This window comes from Lactuca saligna, chromosome 8 (assembly GCF_052625555.1).
Source record: "Lactuca saligna cultivar CGN05327 chromosome 8, ASM5262555v1, whole genome shotgun sequence".
Classification (NCBI taxonomy): Eukaryota; Viridiplantae; Streptophyta; class Magnoliopsida; order Asterales; family Asteraceae; genus Lactuca; species Lactuca saligna.
In genome coordinates this window covers 60,531,905-60,559,201 of record NC_136424.1, presented here as the reverse complement: position 1 = coordinate 60,559,201, position 27,297 = coordinate 60,531,905, and the positions used below count along the sequence as shown (strand labels likewise).

General features: G+C 38.2%; 1 protein-coding gene, 1 long non-coding RNA gene and 1 pseudogene across 2 annotated transcripts; 1 reads left to right on the top strand and 2 right to left on the bottom strand.

The window, feature by feature from the left end:
- Positions 1 to 7,304: 7,304 nt before the first annotated feature.
- On the top strand, positions 7,305 to 9,354 carry LOC145013352 (uncharacterized). The gene is made up of 2 exons (XR_013664934.1): positions 7,305 to 7,593; positions 8,058 to 9,354. It is a non-coding gene; the product is annotated as an uncharacterized LOC145013352 (long non-coding RNA).
- A 59-nt stretch (positions 9,355 to 9,413) lies between these two features.
- LOC145009681 (TMV resistance protein N-like) lies at positions 9,414 to 10,250 on the bottom strand. Its single transcript, XM_078968323.1, has one exon. The coding sequence runs from the start codon at positions 10,248 to 10,250 to the stop codon at positions 9,414 to 9,416; it is 837 nt and encodes a 278-aa protein (XP_078824449.1).
- A 552-nt stretch (positions 10,251 to 10,802) lies between these two features.
- On the bottom strand, positions 10,803 to 26,610 carry LOC145009680 (disease resistance protein RUN1-like; annotated as a pseudogene).
- Positions 26,611 to 27,297: the final 687 nt, after the last annotated feature.

Sequence of the window (27,297 nt, the reverse complement as noted above, 5' to 3'; positions counted from 1 at the left end):
CTCTCATTCTCAACCTTTTGGTTGGAAAAACGCATAGTTTAATGAAACATTTTGGTTGGAAAAACAGTATGTCTAAGTGTTTTGCGGTAAAATAAATGTGTGACTAAGAATGTTTCCCTCATTCTCAACCTTTTTTTTTTCTCAATTGAACCCTCCTATATATATATATATATATATATATATATATATATATATATATATATATATATATATATATATATATATATATATATATATATATATCAAATAAAAGAATAGTTTTATTCTCCTATTGACAAATGTCATGGTATTACAACTCCTCATTAATATTATACTAGTTTATAACCTGTGGGAACCATGGTTATAAAATTAATTAAACTTTTATAGTAAAATCTCAAAATTATTAATCAATTTTTTAAATAAATTATTAATTAAGAGATGTTTTTATTAGTTATATGAAATTATAATCATTGATTCAAATAAATATGTAAAATTAATTTTTAATATATTTAGACATTTTTTATTTGTGAATTAATTAAAACAATAATATAAAATTTAAATCTAAAATTTAAAATAGATAATAAATACATTGACAAATAGCATCACGTTAATGATGATGTCTAATAAATTTAAAATAAAGAACTAATAAATTGACAAGTGGCAACACATTAATTAAGACGTCTAATATGATGACACATGACAAAAAAAAAACTCTTTTATTAGTATAGAAGATGTCAACTATCATTTCATTTGTCAACATATTAATTATTCATTTCAAATTTCAAATTTTAAATTGCTCACTCTAATTCAATTAAATTAATAATTGATTCTCTATTTTAAATTTCAAATTTTAAATTTTCTCACTTTAATTATATTATATTAATAATGTTAAATTAAAAAAAATTAATATAAAATATAAGGTGATATAACTTCACGTATTTATTTAAATCAACTATTATAATTTATATAACTAAAAAAATATCATTTAAGTAATAATTATTTAAAATATTGACTAATAATTTTTGTTTTTCAATATGAAAGTTTGATTAATTTTATAGTTGTGGTTCTCACGAGTTATAAACGAGTATATATATATATATATATATATATATATATATATATATATATATATATATATATATTTGTATTTTATATAAATATGTGTGTGTTACTTGGACCTATTTAGAATATATAGGTCCAATTTTGTTCGTTTTTTTTGTCCGAATTGATTTGATTTGGATCGAACTAAATTACGATTTTATCGACAAAAGTTAACAAAATTAATGTAACCGGGTTACCCGCTCCTGGAACTGAAACCGCCGGTTCCGGGATTGGTTCCAAATATTTAAAAACTGCATACAGCGGTTCCGGTTCTTGCCAAATGAGGTGGGTGCCCACCTATGTTCATCCCTACCATTATCTATTATTTTAATTGTTTTGATTTATTTACTTATTAAGTAAAATTATAAAAGAATTTTTTTATTAGAAATGGGCCCGTACTCTCTCTAATATTGTGAAGAATGAAAGGGAAACCTAAACCACTGATGTCACCTCAGTTCCCCCTTCCTCCTTCTCCTTTCTTTCCTGCGACACCTCTCCTGTTGCACTGAAATCGCCACCGTCGGCAATGAAAACCTTCACATTGTTGTCTGACGATCGTGTGCCGGGGAAATACGTTTGCTTACTCATTCTGATTATCTTCCCCATTTTACCATGAATCCGCGAACCATCCAACAATTATCTGTCGCCCTTCTCCTCTTAACCAATGACACCCACAACCCACCTCAAGCCCATGGCAACAAATCCCACAAGAAGAAGCAACCATCCAACTTGTATTTGAGGTACAAGTTCAATTTTAGATGTATTTCTGATGTATTGTTGAACTTTACATAGGTTTATGATCAGATTTGAGTTTAGTTTGGGATGATTTATGTGGTATTGGATCTATGGTCGGAGATGATGACCGGAGTTGGTATCGAGGACTAGATCTATGGCCAAAGATGGTGACCGAATGTAGTGCCGGAAATGAGAAAAAGGGTTATGGTGGGGTGGACTTGTGGGTTTCATTTTTCAATAATATATTAAAAGTTTATATTATTTAAAAATAATTTAAATAATAAAAAAAGGATTAACAAAATTAAAGTATATCATTAAGGACAAAATAGTCATTCTAAGTTTGACAGGGACCAAAGGCGCAACGAAATCAAACTATAGAGACGATTTGAGCTAAAAAAGTAAGTTAATGACCAAACATGTAAATTATCCCAAACCATAAGGACTATCCATATAATTTACTCTAAAATAAATTAAGTTGTAGTTTTTGTCCTTATACTCATGTTTCATAAATGGTAATTTACTTTAAAGTAAATCACTTGTGATTTTTGTCCTTATGCTCATGTTTCAAAAAGATTTTGATCTCTTGAAAATGCTAACAACCATATAATTCATTTATAAAATAAACTTTTTATCCTTGATATATATATTTTTAATTTGCTCAATAATATTAATATTAATATTATTTTTATTATAAGGTTAATTTCGGGTGTTGCTCTTCTCATTTGAGGACGAGGGTTTAAGTTTCATCAGAAACATAAGTAGATTTAAAAGTAGTTTAGGAGTATAGTAGAATTTTCATTCTAAAAAAAGAAAAAAGAATAGGTTTTAGTTTTAGTCTTTATGCTTATGTTTCATAAAGATTTTGGTATCTGGATTGTAAAAGTTAACAATCATATAATTAATTTATAAAATAAACATTTCATCCTTGATATTTTTTAGTTTGCTTATTATTATTACTATTAATTTATTTTTATTATAGGGCTAATATTAACGATGAGAAAAGGAACCGATCCGTTGGACTGGCCTGAACCGAACTTGGCCCGGGAACCGAAGTCGGCCGAAATTAAGAACCGAACCGGACCGGCGGTTCTACCGGTTCCCGGTTATTATCGTGTCTTAAATGTTGGAATCGATCTTTAATAAATAGCAACAAACGGTTCCGGTTTTTGCTGGTTCTACCGGTTCCGGTTCCTACCTGTTCTCGGTTCCAAAAATCCACAAGAATATCGTCCCGGTCCCGGCCCGACCGGTTCCATCGGGTTCGGGTTCCAGTACCGGTTCCGGTCGGTTCCTTGGTCCATATGCTCATCCCTAGTTAATATTGTTGTTTCTGTTGCAACTTGGGTGGATTCACAACTCTATTTCAGTTGATTCCTCCCCTTTAGGTTTGAAAAATATAATGGTAGCAGTGCTTTGTGGGCTTAATCTTTATATGCAAAATCAGTTCAAGAAATTAGTCAAAACAAAACCAGCTCAAAATCGAGTACTCGTGAAACCAAATCATTTCAAAATCATGTTTTGTGGGTTTGGTCTTCATCTTCAAACTAGTTCAAAATCAAACCATATGAGTGAAGGATTTTTGTTTCGTAATTGTGCTTTGTTGGTTTGTTCTTCATATTTAATCTATATTAGAGAAGAAAGCCCACGTTGCAGGGTTAGAAACGGTAAAAGAAACAACATAAAATCCCTAAAATACAAATTGATCAAAATTGAAAGCACAACCTTTTCACCTGCAATTTATCCTAATAAAAAATACATAAGAGCAACATTGTCACGGTTCGAAAATTCAGTCACTACTATTCTTAGTAAAAACGTATACAATAACAATGAGTCGTCCTTTGCAAGAATAGCAATGGTAATATAGGCACTTGAATAATTAGGAAAACACCATAGGGAGAAATGTGGTTAGGATCTAAGTTAGAAACAATTTTAAGTTAGAATGAAAAAGAAAAAAGAAAAATATTAAAACACCCTAACAAATACCAATAATGAATCCCAATTCCAAAACACCCCCCTTATTTTCAAACTAGGCCCACCACATGGTTCACCTCCAACTCCCAAGCCCAACGGCGAGGCCCTAACTTTCGAACAGCCCTGTTATGCTTTACAGTCCTTTGTTCCTGAAACCTGACAAATTACACGAAAAAAAGATGGAAAAAAAAGTAGAAATACACAAATAAGGGGAGGGGATGAGTATACGGAATTCCAAAATCCTGAAACCCGACTATCAAATAAGTTAGGAACGATTCAGATGACTCCAATTCGACCTATATTATTATGTACATCGGTCCACCCCAATACCCTTTCTAAATCATCACACTCGTTCTCCGATTCTCTGTCAATGCAATTGTTCGCCATTTATCTGTTTTTGATTTCATCTTATGCTGTTTTCTTGTTTTCTGTTGAATAGGGGAATCGGCCCTGATTTTAACATCATTAATCTGCTACTTTATGCATCTGGCTTCTTCGGTTTTTCCCATCAAAGGAACCAATTAGGCAAATTGTCTTTGAATAGAGTTCTCTGTTTAGATATGCTGTTGTCCTGTTGAACATATGATAACAAATTTATCTTTGATTTTCCCATTAAAGGTACCAATAAGGCAATTAGGCTGCTATATTTTCCAATTCCAATATGGTTTACCCTTTACATAATCCAAAGTCTAATCTGTATATGTTTACAGCTTACATACTAAACAATATCATTATCAATGAGTTACTGGCTTTTTAGGCTATATTAGTGTTTTAGTTCATATAGTACCAGAAGATTCCAAAAGAGATGTAAATTAAGCAGCAAACAGGAAAGCAGGGATTCCCTCCCTATTCATTATCCCAAATTATCAGAAAAAAATGTCATTCTCCCTTGTAGTCTTACTGGATGAAGAAACTCCGATCTAGATATTGTGGCTTTTAGCCTTTTATGTTGAAGCTGATTGAATGAATTTTGTATGTTTTGAAACCATTTTGTTCTTTTTGTTTATCCTTCTTTATCGTAATTTAGTTCCATAAGTTGATAGCAATCTAGTTGGCATTGATATTCTGCTGATTCATAGTAAAATCTATGAGATGTTACTTTTCCAATTCACAATCCTGAAACTTCATTGCCATTTATCTAAGAAAAAAAAATGAATTGCTATGGGAAGAATAATTGGATTAAAAGTCGAAAAACTGCCTATAATTGGTCCCCCAAATTAGTTTGAAAATTAAAATTATATTTTGAGCTCCTTAATTGTATGCCAGTGAGCTGCAAAATATGTTCTATGTTGAAGTGGGATCCTCTAATTGCATTATTTGATCCAGCTCGGGATATATCAGTGATGGAAAACAGTAAGATTTTTTCGTGCTCTTTATCTCAAGTTTGATTGAAAGTAGTACGGGTTTTGTAAGGAAAATATCAAGGTAGTAACAAAGTTTCTTCTTTTAAATCCCAGTGACCTCCAGTTGTAAACTTTTTTGCTCTTTTTTACTGTTTTATATGTAAATGTTGGTAATTGGAAAGATGTCTATTTTATTTTTTTGCATCGGGTCTCTAGTCAGTTTGCACCTCCCCTGTTTTTTTGTAGCTTAATCTCCATACAATTCATATTTAATTTCATATATATGCTCTTTTTGGTTGTTAGAAAAGCACTTCTTGTAGAGTTATGAAACTATTTGAATAAATAAATACAAAATTTGCAAGATTGTTTACCAAGATTATATGCCTTCGAGATTGTACCCAACTCATTGGTTGATTTGGGTGTCCTAAGTTTGATATATATACATTGTTGAAAAAAAAAAATCATGTTTTTTGAAACATGAGGCTATCTCATACCAAATCATAAACATATTTCCAAATATTAAAAAGTTTCTCTAGGCTAGTAGTATGTGAGCAACTACTGAGGGTAGGTTTTTTTTTTTTTTTTTTTTTTTTCCTCTAATCTACTTTAAATTGTAACAGTAGACAATACTATTAAGGTAAAAAAACTGTATAACTCACAGCTTCATTTGGATCCGATTCCTCGTCTTCTAATTCGACTGAAATCGTAGTATATGATGAATTCGAAAATGTGGTATTCATCAATGAACCAAAGGAAACATATCATATCCTACACATGTCTTTCCATCATATTCAGCCTTCATTGCTACACTAGACTCATGCGGAAGCTCAAATAGAAAAACTAACACACAAAAAGCAAAGGCTCAAGACAAATGGTTGAGACTAGAAAAGTGGTTTTCCTTCTGTCAGGACTTTGAAGTTTCAATTTTAGATTTTGGTGACATCTATAGGAATATTACTCATCGTCCATTGAGGTGTTGGGTTCGATTAATAAAGTTGTAGTTTCATATGGAAATCATGATTAATAACAGTAACCCGATAGCTTATTTTTTGTGGCACTTCAAAGACGTCTAAACTAACTCAAAGCTAGGAACGTATACATCATCATTTTCGTTGCATATTCCAGAGCTCCATGAAATACTGAGCAGGAAGACAAAGATGAGATAATGTTCTGAAAGCTGAGGGAATGAGAAGGTTTCGTATCAGATTATGAGGCGCTTTGTGCACATTAACTAATATAGATTGTAAAGATACACTAAAGTTGCGCAATAAGACTAATACTCAATGCCACAATAAGCAGTTTTACCAATATATCTACAAACAAATTGCACCATAACTTAAGACTTTTTACACAGGATCCACAGGTTTTATATGTTAATCGAAGTAACACTTGATTTATCTTACAACCCCTCCAAAGTTCTTTTTGCAAGCTCCGATAAAATTGTAGAGCAACAAGCTTTGCAGGATAACACACGAGACACGAGCAACAAATAAGGTGCAACTCGTTAGAAAGACAATTGGACCCTTCAACATTGTTGGTGAAAGAAGAAAGGCACATAGAAGGATCGATCCTTAGCTTCTTTTTGTTTATAACAAGCTTGGGAATACGTGATGAAGACCTTTGATGTATTTATTATCTTTTTAATCATGTCATTTTCCTGCAATAAAGAAATAAAATGATGCAAGGGTTGAGTGATATGCATGTCTACCAAAGTGCTGAACAGCTTCATTATGTGATAATAATATGGCACCATAAATCACGTCTACCTTGTAATTTATAGTGAATTTTAATTTGTAATCGTTATTATTGTTGGGCCCCTTCATCAAACAAATCATGTAAGCACCTAGCACCTCTATTTGGTCAAGGCCATTGTATTTCTATTACATAACCTACTTCTGATTTTGGGATTGTAAAAAATATTTACCAAGTCCTTTGAGTTGATATATTTATTGTAATTTTAATCTTGCCATTTGTCTGCAACAAAGAAATAAGATGATGCAAGGGTTGAGTTAGAAATAAAACGTGATATGCATGTCTATGAAAGAGCAATAGCCTCATTATGTGATAATAAACTGACACCATAGATCACACCAATCATGTAATCCACCTAGCACCTTTAGTTGATCAAGGTCATTGACATCATCTAGAACAATTACAGCATTTTTATCACATAAACATAATTCTGATCTTGCATCTTCTTTGTTCCTTGAGGTGTTGTGTTAGACTTGGCCTATCTGACTGGATTGGGTCAGACAATTTTTGCTGACTCGGTCAGCCAAATTTGTTTGGTAAATCAATCTTGGCCCATCTGACTCGGAAAGAAGGCTCTGGCTCGGTAAGAAGAAAACCAACGACCGACTGAGAAAGAAGGAAGCGTTACCAATTGTGCCCTTCCCTACGTTACTCTTTCACGCCTCTGCGCCACTTCCCCCCACTAATCGACTCCTTCTCCTCTTCTCATCAGGTATGTCTTCTCCTCTTCCAGGCCTCTATTCTTCTTCTTTAATCGATTCATAAAACAAATTTCATGAAATCGTTTTTGAAATTGATCCATGAATTCGTGAAACCGATTCATGAAACCATCTCGTTCATGAAAATCCTTTTTTAAATTGATTCATGAAACCATCTCCTTCAATCGCATGTTTACCTTTCTATTAAGAAATTGATTCATGAATTAATTTTATTCACATATTTCTTTATACCCTTTCTGTTTTGAATAATCGGATTTTTGAAATTGATTTCTATTGGTTCATGAAATTGATTCCTTTTAAAATTCTCTAAAATTTTCGATTTTTTGATGTTATGTTCCTGTTTGATGAATAGTCTGGTTTTTGAAATTGATTTCTATTGGTTCATGAAATTGATTCCTTTTAAACTTCTCTAAATTTTTGATTTTTTGATGTTATGTACCTGCCTCTTGTTCCATAGTTGTGTTTGGAGGATGGAATTGTAGATTCCAGTGAAAGATGATGGCTTTCTGTTGTGGGTGTTGAGGGATTGAATTGAAAGTGGAAAAGAATTAAGATGAAATTGGGATTGCAATGGCATCAAATAGGGACCGAAGGCAGAAATGGATTGTGTGTTGGAATTGAAGACAACTCCGGAATTGGTGATTCCAGAGTATATTGAGGTGGTGGTTTGTATTTGAAGTGGGAGGGTAAAATGGTCATTTTTCACCAGTCAGTACATTCAGTTAGATAGACAATCAAACAACATGATTTCTTACTCAGTCAGGATTTCTTACCAAGACAGACCTTTCCCAGTCAGCAACTATCAAATGATTGTTAGCCCTGCTGTGAGTCACACCCTGTCATGATATAGAGGTGGCCTGCTTTCCTGTATAACCACAAAGTGTTGCCATATATATGAGTTATCTAAAGATTATATACGAAGCATTTAATGGTATTTTAGGGTATCAGAAGCTATGATCAAATAAGGAGTTCTTACCGTGATATGCAATCATTTTCTCCCTTTGCAATTTGTTTGTCAATGTATGTTGCAGTACAGTGTAATCACAATCAGAAGAGCAGAGTGTTGACTGAGTTCTCATCTATGATGTATCGCCATAAAATATTGATACAAGACTTCGAATCATCTTGGAACTTAAATGCCTTATCATCATCATCATCATCATCATCATTTTCCTCACCCCAAAATTCTGAGGAATCTGTTGCAACATTTGTTGTTTGCAGCGGATGATCTTTACTTTTTCTAGGAATGAGCTCAGCTGCAAACGAAATCCAATCCATGTCCTCTAAGGAAAATGAAATAATATTGTATGATGAATTCAATGATGTGTTCCGCCTCAATGAACTAAAGGAAACATATCCCACGTGTGTCATTAATGCTCCATCATATTCAGGCTCTGGTGCTTCATTAGACTCCTGCCAAATCTCAAACCGAGAGTCTTCCTGATCTGGCTCTTGCTTCATATTTATATCAATACACATCTCTGTGCCCTTGGTAACAATGCGCATTAAGAACCCACAATAGTCATCGCACCAATCATTTGGAAGACGCCGTCTAAAAACGTAGGCATCATATTTAACATCTGCAAGACGATGCAGATCAATCTTGCCGTCATCAGTAAGAAAATCTGGTGGCAATAGGTTGCCCCATTTAACATGTGGGAGACGCTTTGTAAATGTTTTCCCCTTAAAGGGGCTACCTACAAACCCCTTTGGAATCTAATGTGGAAGAGAGAAACTGAAAAAATGATTTTCAATAGCATTCCCCTGCCATGGAAAACACATTCATTTATTAATTTGTATGTAATTGGGTTAATTAATATGATAAATATTGAAATTCAAAAGGTTGGTAGAGCCAAACCTGGAACATGGAGTCTAGTAATATCTCACCCACAAGTGGATCTATTTCATTCTTCCCGTTAAGTGAGAGTTTCCACAACCATTTACAGCTTGAAATATCTCCAAGGCTTTCAAGTGACCTACAACCATCTGCTATAACAACAGCTATACTTGACGGTAGATCTGACACTTCTACAAGGCCTACGCACCATGACACGTCTAGCCATTTGAGACGAGGAAGTCGTAATTGACTAAAATATAATCGTGAAAACTTATTTTCTGATAGACTGAGTTGTTGCAAGTTGGGAAACTCTAAAACATCAGAGCCAATGTCTTCATCTCCCAAATGGCACATGCTCAGATCCAACTTCCTTAACAAGCGGAGTTCTTGCAAGTTGTGAAAAAACCCTAATGTTATGTTGCCACATAAACCGGGCTCCTGTACACAACATTCTACACCAGGAAGATTGCTGCAACCACACCTCCAACAAATAACAAAATAGTTTGAATATGATTCTATGTTGGATGAAACTTCATTCCCACTATTATCCAAATCAAGATGTGGTGAATTCTCCATCTTCTGTTGTTGGATCTCTGGAAAACCTAAAAATTCGTGGTGCTTTGCGAATGAGAGAGTCTCGAGTTTCTCTATTCCCCAAATGGGTGGAAACATCTCAAGACTGGGACAACCTTCTATTGATAAGCAAACAAGCTTTTTCAAGTATCCAATCGATGGATCAATCTCTTGTAAACTCTTACATTCATAAAGAATAAATCTTTCAAGATTTGGAAGTCCATTAAAATCTGGTGCCATGATTAGGTTTTACATTTGGAAAAGTTTAAGTATCTTCAAACTTGGCAGAAACTGTTGAGTACAAGTGCAAACAAGTCAAAAATGTATCAAGGTGACAAGATTTTGAGGAAAATGGCAAGCACACAGAAAGACAAACACAGTTATACACTATTTATATATGAGATAATAAATAGAAAAAAAAAAAACAAGTTCCTTCCATTCGCAAATGGAAATCATCTAAAGTTTTTGATTGTTTATTAAAATATCTATAAAGCACTTAAGAAAAACAAGATAATAAAAGATCTATAAACCCAAATCAGTTATATCAATATTTTATAATGGTTTTCAAACAACAAAACAATGTTGAGACAAAAGGAAATTTAGATGAAGGATGGGTTTTACATAAATACCATGGATTACAATGACTTCCTAAACAAGTTATATTTTGAAAGTTTTATAATTATTAAGACAAAGGACATTCACAGATTAAAGATTCATGTTTTTCAATACTATAGATACTTCATATTTACACTCTGGATTAGTCATGTATATAATTCATCATCTACTTTGTTTTCATCTGTTATTTAGATAAAGTGATAATATATACAAATTACCTTACAACCCTCCCAAAGTTGTTTTTGCAAGCCTTCGCACAATATAAGACAGCAAAGCGCCCTTAGTGGAAGGTCATTAAACAATAATTTTGCAGGTTCGTATCTCCAATCCATATACCGAAGATTCTTCATGTATGCAGCAACCGAATGAAGATTTTGTTCTTGTTCTTCTACTCGTTGAATCCAGAAATCCATTTTTATTGCTTCGATCTTGTCACTTACCTATGATTGAGGAACAAAATAGTGTTAGGATTGATTAAAAAGTGTCTGTTTATACATACATAATATATCATGCAAAGCTTAGCTTAACCATTACCATCATTGCATCCATAGCACATATTCTAAAAACATCTTCATTCTTGCAAATCCTACTATATTTTTCAGGATTGTTAGGGTGTTCACCTCTAACAATGTAGTGTCCCATTTCTTGCACCAGATCATGCATATCAAATCTTCCATCTTCTGAAATAGTTATGAGAGCCTTTTGTCTCAACACCTCTATTCCTATAACAGGATGAAAACCACAAGCATCAAGAATCTCCATTGCCGTAGCTTTCTTCTCCCACCTAAAAAAACATGCTATATCAAGAAACAAGTCTTGCTCAAACAGTTCAAGTCCATCAAAGCTGACTTTTAGCTTTCCCAGAATACCAGTCTCTGGGATCTCTTTCAGTCTGGCTATTGCGCTCCTCCACTGATTCATATCTTTGTCACATAGAAAACAACTGAGAACTCTTAGTGCTAATGGGAGCCCTCCAGCATAAGAAACCACGGCATTTGAAAGCACCTCACAATCTTCAATACGTCTATCACCCCGGGGTGCGTGCTTGCAGAAGAGCTCCATGGACTCATCCTTATTTAACAAACTAACTTTGTGTATCAAGTCGACTTTGTGAACATTTAATAAATGTTCATCTCTTGTTGTGATTATTACTAAACTTCCTTCACCGAACCAATCATGTGATCCGGCTAATGCTTCTAGTTGTTCAAGGTGATCAACATCATCAAGAACAATCAACACCTTTCTATGGCATAACCTATCCTTTATCATGTGCTTTCCTTCCTTAACTCCCCCTACCTGCTCTTGATTTGGTTTCAAAACATCGGAGAGAATTTTCCCTTGCAATTGTTCCAAACCATTCTTACTAGATTTCTCTCAAATATTTTCCACAAAGCAGCAACCAACAAAATCTCTAGTAAATTCACTATAAACATAAGATGCAAGAGTAGTCTTACCACCACCCCCGCCACCCCATATTCCAATCATGAGAACACCACATGATCTAATCTGTAGCTTTGATTTAAAATCTTGCATGCGAGCCACTATTCCAACTAGGTTGTTATTCACTTTTGGAGTTATTGGATGCAGCATCAGTGAAATATTCTCAACGATTCTTTTGATAAACGTTGATTCATTTCTACACATTGAATATACAAAGATAATTAACAAATGCTCAAATATTTTCAAATAGAAAAAAGTAAAGTAAAATGATACTGTCACTATAGTGTAAGTTAAGGTGAGACATTAAGTACAGAATTAGAATTAGAATTAGAACTCAATGAAGTCCACCATTAACTTATTTTGAGCTTGTCCATGACCCTAATTACAACCAGATCACATTAACTGATCTCGTAATCCTACATAACTCTCGTTGCCATCACATGGATATCGGATAGCTTTTAACTTACCATAAATATTATGCAATCCACTCAAATCCTCTGTTTATCAACATCGTCAAGAATAATCGAAACATTTGTAAATAAGAAACCTATAAGGTACAAGTATAAATGCCTTTGAGAGCACACATGCCCGAATCGTAAAATATGCAAAAACAAAGAATCAACTTACGTGTTGGCATTGTCATTGAATTCCCATCCAGCAATGTTACTTGCATCCACAACAACATTTTTCCATGATTCAACATTGGTCTGGTTCTCCAACTCATGGTTGACAGTTTCTTCCGTGTATTTCCGATTCAGTTCTAGTGGTGCAAAGAGCCATCCAAAAGAGTTTTCCAAAAATGATTGTCCCCAAGATTTAAGTTTTTTCTTGTTCTCCAACTCATGTTTGGCAAATGCTTCTCCGTATTTCCTTTTTTGTTTTCTCGATTCAGAGGGCTTCACGCCATAAAATATGGGAACCACGATTTTGTGTCTCTTATCCTTGCATTCCATGATATGTACAAGTTCATCTAAGCACCATGAAGAATCTGCATAGTTTTCAGAGAACACTATTACTGCAACCTGTGATGCTTCGATAGCCTTAATAAGGGCTGGACCGATTGATGCACCTCGCGGAAGCTTTTCATCGTCCTTGTAAGTATGGATTCCTTTTTGTTCAAAATCCGAGTACAGATGACCCACAAAATTATTACGAGTATCTTCTCCTCTAAAGTTGATAAAAACATGGTAAGAAAAGGTCGGAGCAGAAGGAGAAGAAGATGATGCCATAGATGTGTGTTGATTGCTGAGACAGAATGTATGTGGTTTGAGGACTTCAATGAAATGAACTACACAGAGAGAAAGGAAGAGATAGAATATGTGTACTTTGAGCACCTCAATAAATTGATCTATATACACACATGAGAATTAGTTTTCAAGAAATTTCCAACTGATGAAAACCTCAAGAAATTTCTTACCACGAGATATTTTCAATATAAAGTTGTTTTCACATTGATGATTTGTTAAGAAACAATATATGTGGTTTTTGCACCTCCATTGAACGAAGTATATATATATATATATATATATATATATATATATATATATATATATATATATATATATATATATATATATATATATATATATATATATATATATATATATATATATATATATATATATATATATATATATATATAGGGTTAGATTCATGTGAGACGACCTAATTTTGTGAGATCGTGAGACGTAATCCTAGCCACTCATTTAGTAGATAAAAAACATTTTTAAAATACAAAAATAATTGAAAATTTTCGAAAAAAACTTTCAAATATTATTTTCAAAATTTATATTTTCCAAAAAATAATTAAAAAAATAAAAAATAATAAAAAATATATTTTTTTACATATTCTACTAGAATATTAGAATATTCTACATATCTGACAAATCTAGTAGAATATTATAATATTCTAAAAATCACATTACAATATTTACAGTATAATATTCTATTAGAATATTTCACGTATTTTTCAAAAAAAATAACGGTAATTTTATTTCCTTTTTATTTCTTTTTAGGTAATTAAAGTTCCGAAAATAATAATTAAAAAGAGAATTTTTGGATTTTTCCTTTTATTTTGCATTTTTCCTTTTATTTTGTATTTTAAAATTATTTTTAGATTTGGTCCCACGGTCTCACAAAATTAGCATGATCTCAAATGAACCTAAATATATATATATATATATATATATATATATATATATATATATATATATATATATATATATATATATATATATATATATAGTGAGAGAGAGAGAGAGAAAGAGAGAGAGAGAGAGAGTTTCCAAGATATTTCCAATCAAAACAAAGATGAAGAAATATAATATCACTTCACATTTTCAATATAAAGGGAGTTGTTTACACATTGATGATGTCATCCTCATAATCAATGATTTTTTAGCGGACCAAAACATGCTATTTGACCTCTTATCAGTTACATCTTAATTTGCGTCGAAAATGCTTCTGTGGACAATCCATTTGTACAAAAAAAATCTTCACCTCACCCCTCTCAGCTTTTGAGTGTGGGTCGAAGATTCCAATAGACTTGTACCTTGTGCATTAGTAGATTGTACCTCAAGATCACTCCGTTTTTACCTATTATCAAGATTTTGATGGAGATGTATAAACATGGGTTTACGTGTGGAACCCAGGTAAAGGAGAAGTGGCGATCAGCTGATCATGTAAAAGCCAGAAGCCAATAAGTAACACCAATATCTAAACCCAAAATCAAAACCATAGAACCTAATTGAAACCAAAATGTTAGCCCTAAATTAATCCCCAACCCAAAATCAAACCCAGATGGAAAACCAATTGTTTGTGTTTGTGAAACCCTAAAATGTGAAATTTTCTTTATGAAAGGATAGAGTGACACTAAAAATAAAACGACATTTAGTGGCATAGAAAAAGTGCCACTAAAAGCCGAAAAAGTGCTAGTAAAGACCCTCTGGGCAATTAGCGGCACAAAAAAAAGTGCCACTAAAGGCCTTTAGTGGCACTTTCTAATTGTGTCGCTGCAACCTTATTGGGTTTAGTGACACTTTTTGATTATGCCACTAAAACACTAGTAGGTTTTAATGGAACTATTTTTATGCCATTATTTAACTGATAAAATAAACGTTATTTTCATATTTTTAATGACTCTTATGATGGGTTTGAGCCATAAGAACTTTCCTATGTGCACATGCAAACCCTAATTGCTTGGATCTAGGTTTCTCTAATTGAACATGCATTGAATCCAAGACTTACAATACTAGATCTAATGTAAACAATTGAATCTAATCATATGAAATTGGATCTAGAACAATACCTTGGATTACTTGCTTGATACTTCTTCTTCTTGGAGCTTAGAGTCACAATTGTCACTCCTCTAATGGCTTACAAACACCAACTAGCAAGAAGATGATCTTGAGAGAGAGAGAGAGAGAGAGGAGGGTGATAAATTGGCCCTAAGGTTCCTTGCCTTGCATGAGTGTCGATTTCCCTCACCCTAGGGATTTATTTATACTATGAGCTACTAGGGTTTCACCTTAAACCCTAATTGAATAACTTAGGCCCTAAGCAATCCAAGATCCTCCTAGATACTAGGCTTGGACGATTTTAAGGTTCCCAAACCCTAAATTTCGTCCACCCTCATATCCATAAGGATACATAGCCCAAAACACAACTATCACATTTGACATTTTATGCCCCTTTATTCAATTAACCTCTTTAAGTCATCAAATTAATTCTTAATTAATATATGACTTATATTAATCAAATAACAATATTATTTCTTTAATATATTATTCTCATAATATATTAACAATAATATCTCTTCTCTCTTAACAAATCATCCTGTTAAGTTGCTATGGTGAAGGCAACCCAAAAGGACCATGCACAACCGGGTCAAGTACTTACCAAATATAGTTATAACCTTAGACACTAATCCAATAGTCTCCCACTTGAATAAGTCTAGTAACTATATATGCAAACACAAACCGATTAGCAATCGTAGCTCTCAAAGACGCTGTCAACTCTGATCTTATCAGTCTCCTGTCCTTTAGATAAGGGATCGTACAGTCCTCTATTTAGATATTATGCAGACAATCTCATGGAACTTATTATCTAGCAATTGGTTTCTTGATCTCAGATTCATTTGACATAGAACTTAGTTGAACACATTAATTCAGTTCTGACCGGGCCCGGCACATAAGTCAAATCAAATCATCGAGCGGCCGTGATATCGCTTTTGTTCTCTTAGGATAAAAGTAACAGATAAACTTCGACTTATATGCATTTACTACTTACTAATCAACTATACACAATAATGCATTTTATGACATCAATTTACTGATGCGGTTTCGCATTGTCAATGCACAACCAATTAATAAACAATAAACCATATATCTTGGTTTTAAGACCATATGATATTATCGTCTTGCGATCACTTGTGTCACATTCCATAAAGTGATTCCAACAAGCATGGGTTTATTCCAATGCTCAAAACTTGTTCATAAGCACTCATGAATGTTGCAACAACCTTTTGCTATATCTAATACCCTCTTAGACAATCTACACACCAATTCATGACAATCTTCATTCATACCTACTTCCAACATATGAACGATTGTGGACCATTCGAATAATTCGATTATTCTTAATAACTCAATTATTCAGGAAGTCAAAACATGTAAAGTGAAACAATAGTTAAACAATCAACATAAGACAACAACTTTACTCATAAATAATACTCTTTTATTTAATCATCAAATGTCAATTACATTTATCTATTACATGTTTTCCAACTATCTAATCTAAACTAATATCGTCTTTCAGCCCAATGTTCCTAGCGTGCTGCAAATGCTTAACCCTACTCAGTCCCTTCGTAAGCAGATTTGCTGGGTTATCATCTGACGATACTCTCTTCACTACGAGGTGTCCTTCTTCTACTCGATGTCTAATAAAGTGATATTTTCTGTCGATATGCCGAGATCTTCCATGATCCCTCGGTTCCTTGGTTAAGGCAACCGCTCCCTCATTATCACAGAAAATTTCCATAGGCTGCTTTATGGCAGGCACAACTCCAAGATCACCAATGAAGTTCTTCAACCACATCGCCTCCTTTGACGCTTTGCTCGCTACAATGTACTCTGATTCGCATGTTGAATCAGCTACGGTTTCTTGTTTGGAACTTTTCCAAGTCACTACTCCTCCATTCAGGGTAAAGACCCAGCCCGACTGCGAACGGTAGTTGTCCTTGTCGGTCTGGAAGCTGGCGTCACTATACCCTCGCACCTTTAAGTCATCACTCCCTCCGAGGACTAAGAACCATTCTTTGGTCCTCCGAAGGTACTTAAGTATATTCTTGACCGCAATCCACTGAGCTCTGCCAAAATTCCCTTGATATCTATTGACCATGATCAAAGAAAAGTCCACATCAGGGCGAGTACAAGTCATAACATACATGATTGAGCCAACTGCGGATTCGTAGGGTACTCGGCTCATCTCAGCTATCTCAGCTTCGGTACTCGGACTTTGAGTCTTACTCAATTTGGCATTACTCTGTATCGGTAGTTCTCCCTTCTTCGAGTTCTCCATACTAAAACGTTTTAGTACCTTATCCAAGTAAGTATTCTGACTAAGTCCTATTAGTTTCTTACTTCTTTCTCTCACTATCCTTATTCCCAAAATATAGGAAGCCTCTCCGAGGTCCTTCATAGCGAAGCACTTCCCGAGCCAGAACTTAACTTCCTACAAAGTTGGGATGTCGTTTCCTATGAGCAGTATGTCATCGACATACAAAACGAGGAAGCTAACTATACTCCCACTGGCCTTGACATATACACATGATTCATCTTCACTTTGTACAAATCCAAACTCTTTGACTTTCTCATCAAAGAAAACGTTCCATCTGCGAGATGCTTGCGTAAGTCCATAAATGGACTTCTCAAGCTTGCACACTCTATTAGGATGGTTCGGATCGACAAAACCCTCTGGTTGAGCCATGTAAATATCCTCAGCCAACTTCCCATTAAGGAAAGCGGTCTTGACATCCATCTACCATATCTCATAATCATGAAATGCAGCAATGGCTAGCATCACCCTAGTAGATTTTATCTTAGCAACTGGTGAGAAGGTCTCATCATAGTCAACTCCGGGAGTTTGAGTAAAGCCCTTTGCCACCAATCTTGCTTTATCCGTGTGCACATTCCCATCCATGTCGGTCTTCTTCTTGAAGATCCATTTGCACCCAACCGTCTTATGTCCGGGCACATTGTCAACCAAATTCCAAACTTGGTTGTCATACATGGACTGAATCTCGCTGTCCATCACCTGTTTCCATTTTGCAGACTCTGGGCCTACCATGGCTTCCTTATAGCTATTAGGTTCATCTAGATTTATTAGTGTACCATCACTAATATACGTGTCCCCTTTGGTAGTAATATGAAAACAATAAAACTGGGGTTGAACTCTAACTCTTTCGGAACGTCTAAGAGGTAAGGACTCGTCAATCGGTTCAACCGGAGTTTATTCCATGGGTTGAGTGCCAGCGTTAGAGGTTCCTTCATCGTTCGACTCTTGAATCTCTTCAAGATCGATTTGCCTCCCACTGTCCACTTGGCTTATAAGTTCTTGCTCTCGGAAAACCCCTCTCCTTGCAACGAAGACAACATTGTCACTCGGTCTATAGAAGAGATATCCAAAGGATCCCTGTGGGTAGCCGATTAAAATACACCGCTCACTACGAGGTTCGAGCTTGTCGTGAGTCTCTCGTCTTACGAAAACTTCACAGCCCCAAACCTTTATATGTGCCAACGGGGGAGCTTTCCCTGTCCATATCTCGTGAGGTGTTTTGTCAACCTTCTTTCAAGGGACTCGGTTAAGGATATGGGCGGTAGTCTCTAAGGCAGACCCCCAGAATGAGATAGGTAGTGAAGCACGACTCATCATAGAACGAACCATGTCCAACAGGGTTCGATTTCGCCTTTCTGCCACACCATTCAGCTGTGGTGTCCTAGGTTGCGTCAATTGCGAAACTATTCCGCATTCCTTGAGATAGTCTTGGAATTCAAGACTTAGGTACTCTCCTCCTCGATCGGATCGAAGCATCTTGATTTTCCTGCCCAATTGATTCTCCACTTCATGTTTGAACTCTTTGAACTTTTCAAATGTTTCTGACTTGTGGTTGATTAAGTAAATATACCCATATCTACTATAATCATCAGTGAAAGTCACGTAGAAGCGGTTCCCATCCTTTCTGGTGGATCTAAAGGGCCCACACATGTCAGTGTGTATGAGATCCAATAAACCATCACCGCTCTCACAAGTGACAGTGAAGGGTGACTTGGTCATCTTTCCAAGTAAACAAGATTCGCACGTGTCATCTTCCCTAAAGTCGAATGAATCCAACACTCCATCCTTTTGGAGTTGGGCTATGCGCTTCTTGTTGACATGTCCAAGACGACAATGCCACAAGGATGCTTTATCCATACTATTGGAAGAATCCACACACAATACATCATTTCCTAGGTTATCTACAATCATAACAGTTTCATAAATTCCATTACAAGGCATTGCTTCAAAGTATAAAACACCATTTAGATAAGCATAAATAGAACCATTCTCATTATTAAACGAATATCTAAATCCTTGTCTAAATAAACCATGAAAAGAAATGATGTTTCTTGCCATATCTGGCGAGTAGCAACAATTATTTAAATCTAAATTCAATCCATTACTAAGCACTAAAGAATGCACTCCAATCATGGTCACATGCAACGATCTTCTGTTCCCCATGATTAGATTTATTCTTCCAAGCTCCGCATCTATATTTCTTCCTAGTCCCTGCAAATCAGATCAAATGTGGTAACTACACCCTGTATCAAGAACCCAAGAAATAGCATGAGATGAATCATTAGATTTAATCGTGTAAATACCTGCGAAAGATGGCTTGATCTTCCCATCCTTGATGGCTTCCAGATATTCCGGGCAGCTTCTCTTCTAATGCCCTATTTTGTGGCAATGATGGCACTCTACCTCCTTTGGGTTAGGGTTTGGCTTAGCAAGATCAACCTTGGTCCCACTAGAAGAGGAACCATCTTGGGACTTTCCATTGCGTTGGTTCTTCGAAGAAGCCTTCCTCTTCTTGCCCCTTCCCTGCCTAATAGCCAAAACAGGAGCAGCAGTCGGATTGAGAGATGGTGCAACAGACTTGTCCTTAAGGTTGCTCTCAGCAGTCCTTAGGAGCCCTTGGAGCTTGCTTAGGGTGACCTCTTCCTTGTTCATGTGGTAGGTCATCCTAAATTGGTTGTAGCATGAGGGCAAGGAGTGGAGAACAATGTCGATAGCCAAATCTTCCCCAAAGTTGACATTCAACTTGCAAAGACGATAGACATACCTTTGCATTTAACATCCCGAGTTCAGGAGTGAAATTTCAGGATTCAAAGTGGAAAATGTGAATGGTCAACTTGGCGAGTCCATGGGTGGACTCGGCGAGTAGGGTCGCGTGTTAAGTGGCCAACTCCGCGAGTCGGTGGCTGGACTCGGCGAGTTGGTGCTGTGTGTAGAAAACCCTAATTCCAGGGATTGATATGGTTGTTCTATGTTCTGTTATGATATGGAATTTTATGTGTATGGTATATATGGTTGGTATTTTGGGGGTATCTCACTAAGCTTTCAGGCTTACAGTTGTGGTTTAATGTTTTTCAGGTACTTCAGGAGACCGTGGCAAGGAAAATGCGTGATCGTACCACTCCTCATGTTCTTGTTTTATGATATGGTTATGGGAATACTCTGATAATAAATGTATTAAAAACCTTTTTGTAATAACTTAATGTAATTGGGTGGTTTTTGAAAAGTTTAAATTGGCTTGGATTTTAGAGTGTTACAAGTTGGTATCAGAGCCTTGGTTTGAGTGAATTGGAGGAACATTCGTGTGAATCCAGTCTCAAATCAAGGAGAGTTTTCAAAAGGGAATTTAAAATGGTTTTCAAAAATGAGTTAAGGAGGACGCGGAGGTACGATCAGCCGGAGCCAGTAAGTAACCCCAAAATACCATACAAGTTATTTGTTTATGTGATGTGATAGAACAGCATGCTAGTACTAGGCTAGGGATCTTCAGGAATTGCATGATAGAGTTGCCTGATTTATGATGCCTGCTAGCCTAGGGTTTCTTTCTATATGAGATTTCCAGCATTCCTCTAGGAGTGAGGGTTAAGTGCTTGTTATGTATGATCACCACTAGGGTGTTGTGGTGATACTTGATATAAATATAGGTAGGTGTGGAAGGTAGTATGGGCCCGTACTACTGAAAGCATAGGAACCATACGCGTATCAAGGAAGCCACAACCTCTAGGGTGGGGTTGGGAGTTGGTTCCCGGGGTTCTGGGAGAGCGCCTGATGTTTTGCAATATTTTCAGTATGGTGGTTACGAGGCATGCTGAGAGAGGATCGGGATCGGGATCGGGATCGGGAGTAGTAGAGGGCGGTCAAGGTGGGTCAGTACCGCCCGAGGTTATTAGTTAGATGAGCACAGACGAGTTGGATGCTAGGATTCATGAGATCCTGCATGATAAGGTAGTTGCGATGTTTCAGGATGAGTTGTCAGAACTGTTTGGGCCGATCAAGACTGCTATAGTTGAGTATTTTGATGAGCGTTATGCAGCTCTTACGGAGACGACTGTCGTGGCAGCTACAGCGGCTGTAACAGCGGCAGGGGGAGGTGCCGGTAGAGGTTTTCAGTATCGGGACTTCGATAATACGAAGCCTCCTACCTTCGATGGAGTTCAGGACCCGATTGTTCCTATGTGATGGTTGTCAGATGTGCAAGGGTTTTTCTTCACGTGTTCATGCCCTGCTGATCAGAGAGTGAGGTATGCTCTGAACCTGTTGAGGCTCGGGGCGAAGGATTGGTGAAGATTGACCACGGGGTCATATTCGGATGCGCAGAGGGCTACGGTTTCTTGGGATTAGTTCTAGGAGATGTTTAGCACTCGTTACGTTCCACGGGTTGAGAAAGAGAGAGAGAGAGAGAGAGAGAGAGAGAGAGAGAGAGAGAGATAGGTTGGCTCAGGAGTTCTTGGAGCTGAATCAGGATTCGGAGTCGGTGACGGAGATCACCCGGATGTTCACTGAGAGGGTGCTGTTTTGCCCTGAGTTTGCTTCAGAACGGGCTCAGATGTCCCGATATCTGAGTATGCTCAAGAGGGATATCAGGCAGTTTATGTCTACACAGAGGTGCGAGACCTTGTTAGAGTTGCAGGAGGCCGCCAGGCGGCGTGAGTTGGAGATTGAGTTGCAGTTGCGAGAGCAGAGGTAGGCTCCGGTGCAGTCGCAGCCAGTGTTGAAACGGTCCAAGACCGTTGATTCTAGATTGGGAGGTCAGAGCAGCCGCACTTGTGGGAAGTGTAGGAGGGGTTACACTAGAGTTTGTAGGTCGGGTGGTGCGTGCCGCAAGTGCGGGAGAGAGGGGCATTATGCGAGGGATTACCATCAGTCAGCCCCGGTTCAGGATTTGAGGATTTGTTATCACTGCCATCAGGTTGGACACTTGAGTGTCAACTGTTCACAGCTTGCTGCAGGACCGGTGCAGGCTCCAGCACCGACCACTTTGAGGATTATGGGTGGAGGTCAGGGTGGAGCGGAGCCCCCAAGGTCTCAGGGTCATACTTTTCAGCTTACAACAGAGGAGGTCAGGGCAGTGACGGATGCAGCTGCGGGTATGTTTCCTTCTTGATATTTTGTTATCTTATGATTATTATGGAGTATTGTATATCTGCTAGTCTCGTTGTGTGATTTTGATATTGTATTCGGTTGTTCCTTGAGGGTTATGGTTCGATTAAGGGTTTTGGTATTGGCAGTTTTGTTGGTTATCACCCATGGGGGTTATTAGTGGGAAATCAGGCCTTTGGTATGAATGTCGGGTAGCATCTGCAGTCTGAGGAGTGGTTAGCTGAAGGACGGGTTTCTTTCGAGTCCGAGATGATCAGTGTTGATATGTGATTTTGTGAAGGTTGCTCGTTCTAGTGGGAGTCAGTTCGCGTGTAAGGGAATCTGTTGTGAAGGGTTGTTAAGGGAGGTTGGTTATGGCGACCGGTGGAGGATAGTAAGTGCTCTAAGTGGGGAGAATTGGAAAATTCTCTGGAAGATCGACAAGCATGAGAGGTTGATTAGCTGTTTGGGATTCAGCAGCAGTTCTATCAGCCAAGAGCGTAGGCTGGTATGAATAAGTGACAAGCAAACGGGGTGGGATACAGACCAAGGGTTTCAGAAAAAGGGCGATTGATTATGGAAGGCCTAGGATCAGGCCGAGATTGAGTATGTAGGATGGAGTTAGAGTTCGGAGCCCCTAGAGGGCTAGAACAACATGCATGGGAAAGTTTTCCAGGAGGGATAATTCAGGATGATGAATGCTAGTTGAGCGGTCCGGATAGACTGAAGGCCGGTGGGCGTACCAGTCAGGCCGAAGGCTCGGAGGACGGTCCAGATAGGTTGAAGGCCCTGGAGGGTGGTTCATACATGCTGAAGGTTCTGAGAGTGGTCTAGATTGGCAGAAGGCCTGGTAAGGCAGTCCAGTCATGCTGAAGACTCCGCATGTGTTGATAGATCTGTATGAGGAGATGGAATGAGTATGTTACGATGTGATAGCATCGGAAGGTCTGGCCCCGGGTATTGATCATGATTAGTGGAAGGTGGTGCATGGACTCGAGAGTCCTTGCGAGCAGATTCAGAGCATGTGTGGTGCATGGGATAACGGTTATGCTATAAGGGAATGGTGTAGCGATGGGCAAGCACCGTGGCACTTGTTGTAGTGACAAGGCGGCCAAGTAAATTTCCTTGGATAAGGAAAGGGAAAGGTATGTAGCTCCGAGAGTGAGTGTAAGTTCACGGAAGTGAAAACAGTAGCACGGAGGTATGTTTAAGTTGTTTCAATTATGGTTGTTGAGCACTGTGATGATACCAGTGGTATGCAAGCACATCCGGGTTGGATGTCTGCTGAGGTCACGGAAGGAATTCCGAGGGTGTAGAGCCAAAGAGGCTCGAAAGGGATGCAAGGATGGAGTCTTGGATTCCCAGTTTGATTTTGATCAATGAATTATGTATGTAGTGGTAATTCATCATGGGGGATGTTTGGAGGTGTCGTCAGTGTGTCGGTTTTTCCCAACCTGAGGATGCTAGAGCCAGTTCATCAGGTGTATTTGATTGCGGAGGAGAACTCATGAGAGTTGCTCTGAAGCTGAAGGATGTGTCATACTGTCAGCATGAAAGGGATAGAGTTGGACTCAGGAAAGGAGCAGGATGAGTCTCAGCTGTGAATTCGGTGAAAGATATGTCTGTCGAGAAAAGTGATGGCAGTGTGGTACCGTGTCGGGATCCCGTTGGTTCAGAGTTATATTAGCTCGTACGAGTCAAGTGATTGTTGTGATCTGGAACGAGTGAAGTATCATGGAGTGATACTCGGTTGATAAGTGTGGTTATTAGAGGATGAAGCGGTGGTCAGGACATCGCAGGGGCAGAGTTAGGTTTTGGGTTTCGGTGGTTGTGTTTTGAGGAAACCTGGTCTGGTTAATGCTAGGTGGTGCATTGCGAGAGTAGTTTCTGGAATTGTGTTGCCGCGGGCTTCGAGGGTGAAGCCTAATTTAAGTGGGGGAGAATTGTAACATCCCGAGTTCAGGAGTGAAAGTTTAGGATTCAAAGTGGAAAATGTGAATGGTCAACTCGATGACTGCATAGGTGGACTCGGCGAGTACGGTCGCGATTCTGGTCGCGTGTTAAGTGGCCAACTCGGCGAGTCGGTGGCTGGACTCGGCGAGTTGGTGCTGTGTGGAGAAAACCATAATTCAAGGGATTGAGCCCTATATAAAGAACATAATACCCTCTCCCCAGCCTCTTTGCTCTCCCTTGGAGTCCAGAAACCCTAATATTCATTTGAGAGAGAATTAGAGAGCATTTGGATCTTGAAGGAGTGTTGTTGAAGAGATCTTTGAAGATTAAGAGGCTTGGGGTAACGGGCTTTGCAAGGTTTTGGCTTATTCTTCTGTTGAAGTCTTCTTTGGAGGTAATGATTCGTTGCTTGAGCTGGTATTCATCTAGATCTATCATTTGTGGGATTTTTGGGAATGTATCTAGTGCTATCTTGAGTTTGGAGGTTGGATCTGAGATTGCTACCTCAGATCTAGTGTAGTGATGATCCAAAAGAGCATAAAGTCCCTGTTCAAGAGATGTTGATGAAGCATTTTAGTCCCAAACCTTAGCCAAGAGTGTACTATGCTTAGATCTCCTTGGATTCACGTAAAGTTTACCACTTTACGTGATGGATGGCTTGTATAAGAGTAGATCTATGGATTTGAGACCCTGCATGGCTTAGAAAGCCTCGGTATGGGTTAAGAGCTAGTGGTACTCGGCGAGTCGCATGGGTGTACTCGGCGAGTTGCATGAAGATAGCCAGAAACTCGATGAGTTGGAAGAACGACTCGGCGAGTTGGTTGAAGATAACCTTGGACTCAGCGAGTCTGTTCTTGGACTCGGCGAGTCTGGTTGTGAGGTCCTAACCTTTTCTGGTTATGTTGTGAATCAGTGAGTCAGGGGATGACTCAGTGACTTGAGTACGGTTAGACTGAGAGTTGTGGGACTCGGCGAGTCTTGGGGCGACTCGGCGAGTTGAGTCGTGTTATGTAAGTTTCAGAGCATGGGGATTCGACGACTCAGAGGGCTGACTCGGCGAGTAGATTCATTCAGGAGGCTTTGACTTTGACCAAGAGTTGACCAGTTGACTCCCAGGGGTAATTTGGTAATTATGGGTATTTATTGAGTTCAGTCTTTTAGTATTGATCAGTGGTGGAGTTCATGTCGGAGGTTGGAGTAGCGTGATCTTATTCTTTTCAGTCGGTGGTTGCAGGTGAGTTATCCTCACTATCTCGACAGGGTCTATGGCACCAAGGTCGGCCCTTTATCGGATTGTAATCCAGGTATCGTTGTATGTTATTGCTTTGCTATGTTTGTATCCTGGTAGTTAGGATGGTATATGTTAGAGACCTAGTTAAGGTCGGTGATGGTGTGCATAGGGCAGCACAGCAGAACCGCGTCCAAGCCCTAGAGCCGAGCACACCAGCCAGGCTCAGCCCAGCAGGCTCAGCAGCCCGCTGGTGCCCCCGGGAGCGAAATGGACAGGCGGAAGGCTCGCGCCCGCCAAGTAATGCTCCTTGCTCCAAGACAAAAGATACGGTCAGGAGACAAAGGGCAAAATCAGAGCATTACCATCGGATCTAATGAGAGCGCTCTAGCGGTTGAGGGTGCACGACCCTCTAATCAACGCCTCTGATCTTGTCTCCTCCATAAGTGATCCTGTCTGGTAAGGACCAGGCAGGAGCGCTAGGTATAAAAGGATGTGCACACAAGACCAGCCAGGTAAGCTCTCTGACCGATCTTGAGAGAACAAACACAAACCCTAAAGTCATCTTAACTTGACCGTCGGAGCGTTCTCCCGGGAACCCCTCCCGGGAAGCGGCTGAAGGACCTTGTTCTTTGTGATCTTGCAGTTATAATCAGGCAACCAAGAAGATCTCATCCCAGAGTTAGAAGCAAGGTCTCATCTGGGACAAGGTTCCATCATTTGGCGCCATCCGTTTGTGAGACGAAGAACACAAACAAAAGAACGAAAGCAAGCATCAATGGTGTCCAACAGTAGTGAGGGACGACCAATTAGTCCCATATGTCCCATGACGACATTGGACGAAATGCCACCGCCTTAATCGACCAACAGGCCAGTTTTGGGCGAAGGAAGTTCTACAACAGCCGCCAGAAATATTTCGCAACCGTTGTTTTCTTAGCAAGGAACAACTCCGGTGGAGCTACTTTCGCCTACACAGCTTCAGATGCCGCCATTCTTTGCACCGCCGCTGCAACAGGCGCGAACAGTTCACTCAACTGCACCTCCATCAAGCCATATTTTCAACCTTTCACCGTCATTTGTAACACCTACATCGTTCCAGACGACTGGTGGACAGAGTTGCACAACGCTACTACCACCATTGGCGCAAACCATGATGAACCATTCACCACCCGTCTACCCGACGGTTGGAGCATGGACTGGACTGACTATCCCCCCAAACAACAGCTTACAACAACCGATAATGATCAACCCTGTTACATCCATGCACCCTTTCTCCACTAGCTATCCCTTCCAGTTACCATTCCAGCCATATGGACCAAGTCCAGGCTACCTTACGCCCCCACAGCATGGAATGAGTTCTCA